Raw genomic sequence first — 1,586 nt, 5'->3', positions numbered from 1 at the left:
ACCTCCACACTGAGAGTGGTGACAGCAGCAGGAGTTGGGATGTTATAGTGAAGAGAGATCTGGGAAACAGGGACACAAGGAAGGTTTAACAATCATAAGAAGTGAACAAGGGGGGTTTAAGTAATAGTACCTAAGTTTAGCCCCCCACTTCAGTATCTCCCAATGTTTTTAACAAAATCCTTTTATAATAATTTAAATAGTTAGATATCACCATTCATTTGGAGCAAAGAAACCCCCTCTAATAAACAAACCATAATAACTGGAGGTATGGTGCTTCTAAAGTTTTTGTATTAGTAATTGGATGCCAACATTAGGACAGGGTTATGTTAGCAGTGTTGTGTTTGTGGTGGTGCATGTACAGTATGTAGAGAAACAGGAAGTGCTGCAGTGACAGTGACCACTGACCTGCACTGAAGCACATGCAGAGCCCTTCACCTCCAGGCTGAACTTTCCTGTCACTTCCTGCAGCAGCTTCTCCTGGTAGAGCAGTTTGTTGTTCTGATTCACATCAAATGTCAGCTGGCCACTGGGAGACTGGACTGTCACTGTGCTGGAACCCTCTGGACTGAACACTACAGTGGCGTAGAGAGCCAGAGCCTGGAGAGCCACCACTGTGTCCTACAACACACAACACGACAATTACTTTATGGGCTTAAATGGATACAAATGTTAACATTTACTTTAGTTTATATGTAAAGAGTTAAAAATGCATATACACTTAGTTAAAAAAAATGGCATAAAGAGATGTTAAGTCATTGAATTCGTACAGTTCATTATGGTACAGTTTCTTATTAAAATAATTGGTCACTTGGTGGTACATATCTCTCAGGAGGAACTTAAAACCCTTAAGAGGCAAGCGCGGCAGAATAAATCCTGCAGTCCAGCTGAACGCAAGCTAAAGTTTTCTGCCTCTTTGTTTCTACATACAGCCTGTACCCCAGTATAAGGGATAAAAGTGTTGTGAATCCTTGGTGATAATGTGTAATGTTTAGAGTTGAGCAGTTTTGCAGTTATGTGTTGAACTAGTGATGTATAGCTATATACTGCCATGTTAGGCTAGTGGAACTGCGGTAATGTGAGCCACCGAATGCGAAACCGTGGTCAAGCCAGCCACCGTCTGATTTCTGTTGTGCCTAAAGCAGTGTTATTATGGTAAGGACGGGGTGCATGTCCTGAAAAATACATACGCATTTTTTTTGTGAATGCTCTAAGTGATTAAATTAACACAATTACATACAACAGTAATATAATAATATTATTAATACTAACAATAATGATAATAGTAGTTTTAATAATAACATGATTTATTATTATTTGTTATTAATACAAATACAAAATGTACCTTTTCTTAGTTATTTTGTGAACATAATTTATGTGAAATTTGACCTTTCACCAGCATAATTCCTCAGCAGTTAGTTCAGCGTTGTCATATCTTCTGCTAGTCTATCTTTCTTCCTAGTGTCATCTACTATTATTGGTACAAATATTATAAGGTTGTACTGTACGAACTTGGAGAAATTTAAAGTCAAATTAAATAAACAGTTAACATTTCCTTTAACTTTGACCACTGACCAAAACAACTGACC

General features: G+C 37.8%; 1 protein-coding gene across 1 annotated transcript in view; it reads right to left on the bottom strand.

Moving 5' to 3' along the window:
• LOC123985875 (alpha-2-macroglobulin-like) overlaps positions 1-1,586 on the bottom strand; it is a 67,409-nt gene that overhangs the window by 2,828 nt on the left and 62,995 nt on the right. The window contains exon 22 of the mRNA XM_046073845.1: positions 406-507. Within this exon, the coding sequence (XP_045929801.1) occupies positions 406-507 (102 nt within the window). The remainder of the gene's footprint in view (positions 1-405; positions 508-1,586) is intronic.

Source organism: Micropterus dolomieu, linkage group LG17 (genome assembly GCF_021292245.1).
Source record: "Micropterus dolomieu isolate WLL.071019.BEF.003 ecotype Adirondacks linkage group LG17, ASM2129224v1, whole genome shotgun sequence".
Taxonomy (NCBI): Eukaryota; Metazoa; Chordata; class Actinopteri; order Centrarchiformes; family Centrarchidae; genus Micropterus; species Micropterus dolomieu.
This window is presented reverse-complemented; position numbering and strand designations above follow the sequence as displayed.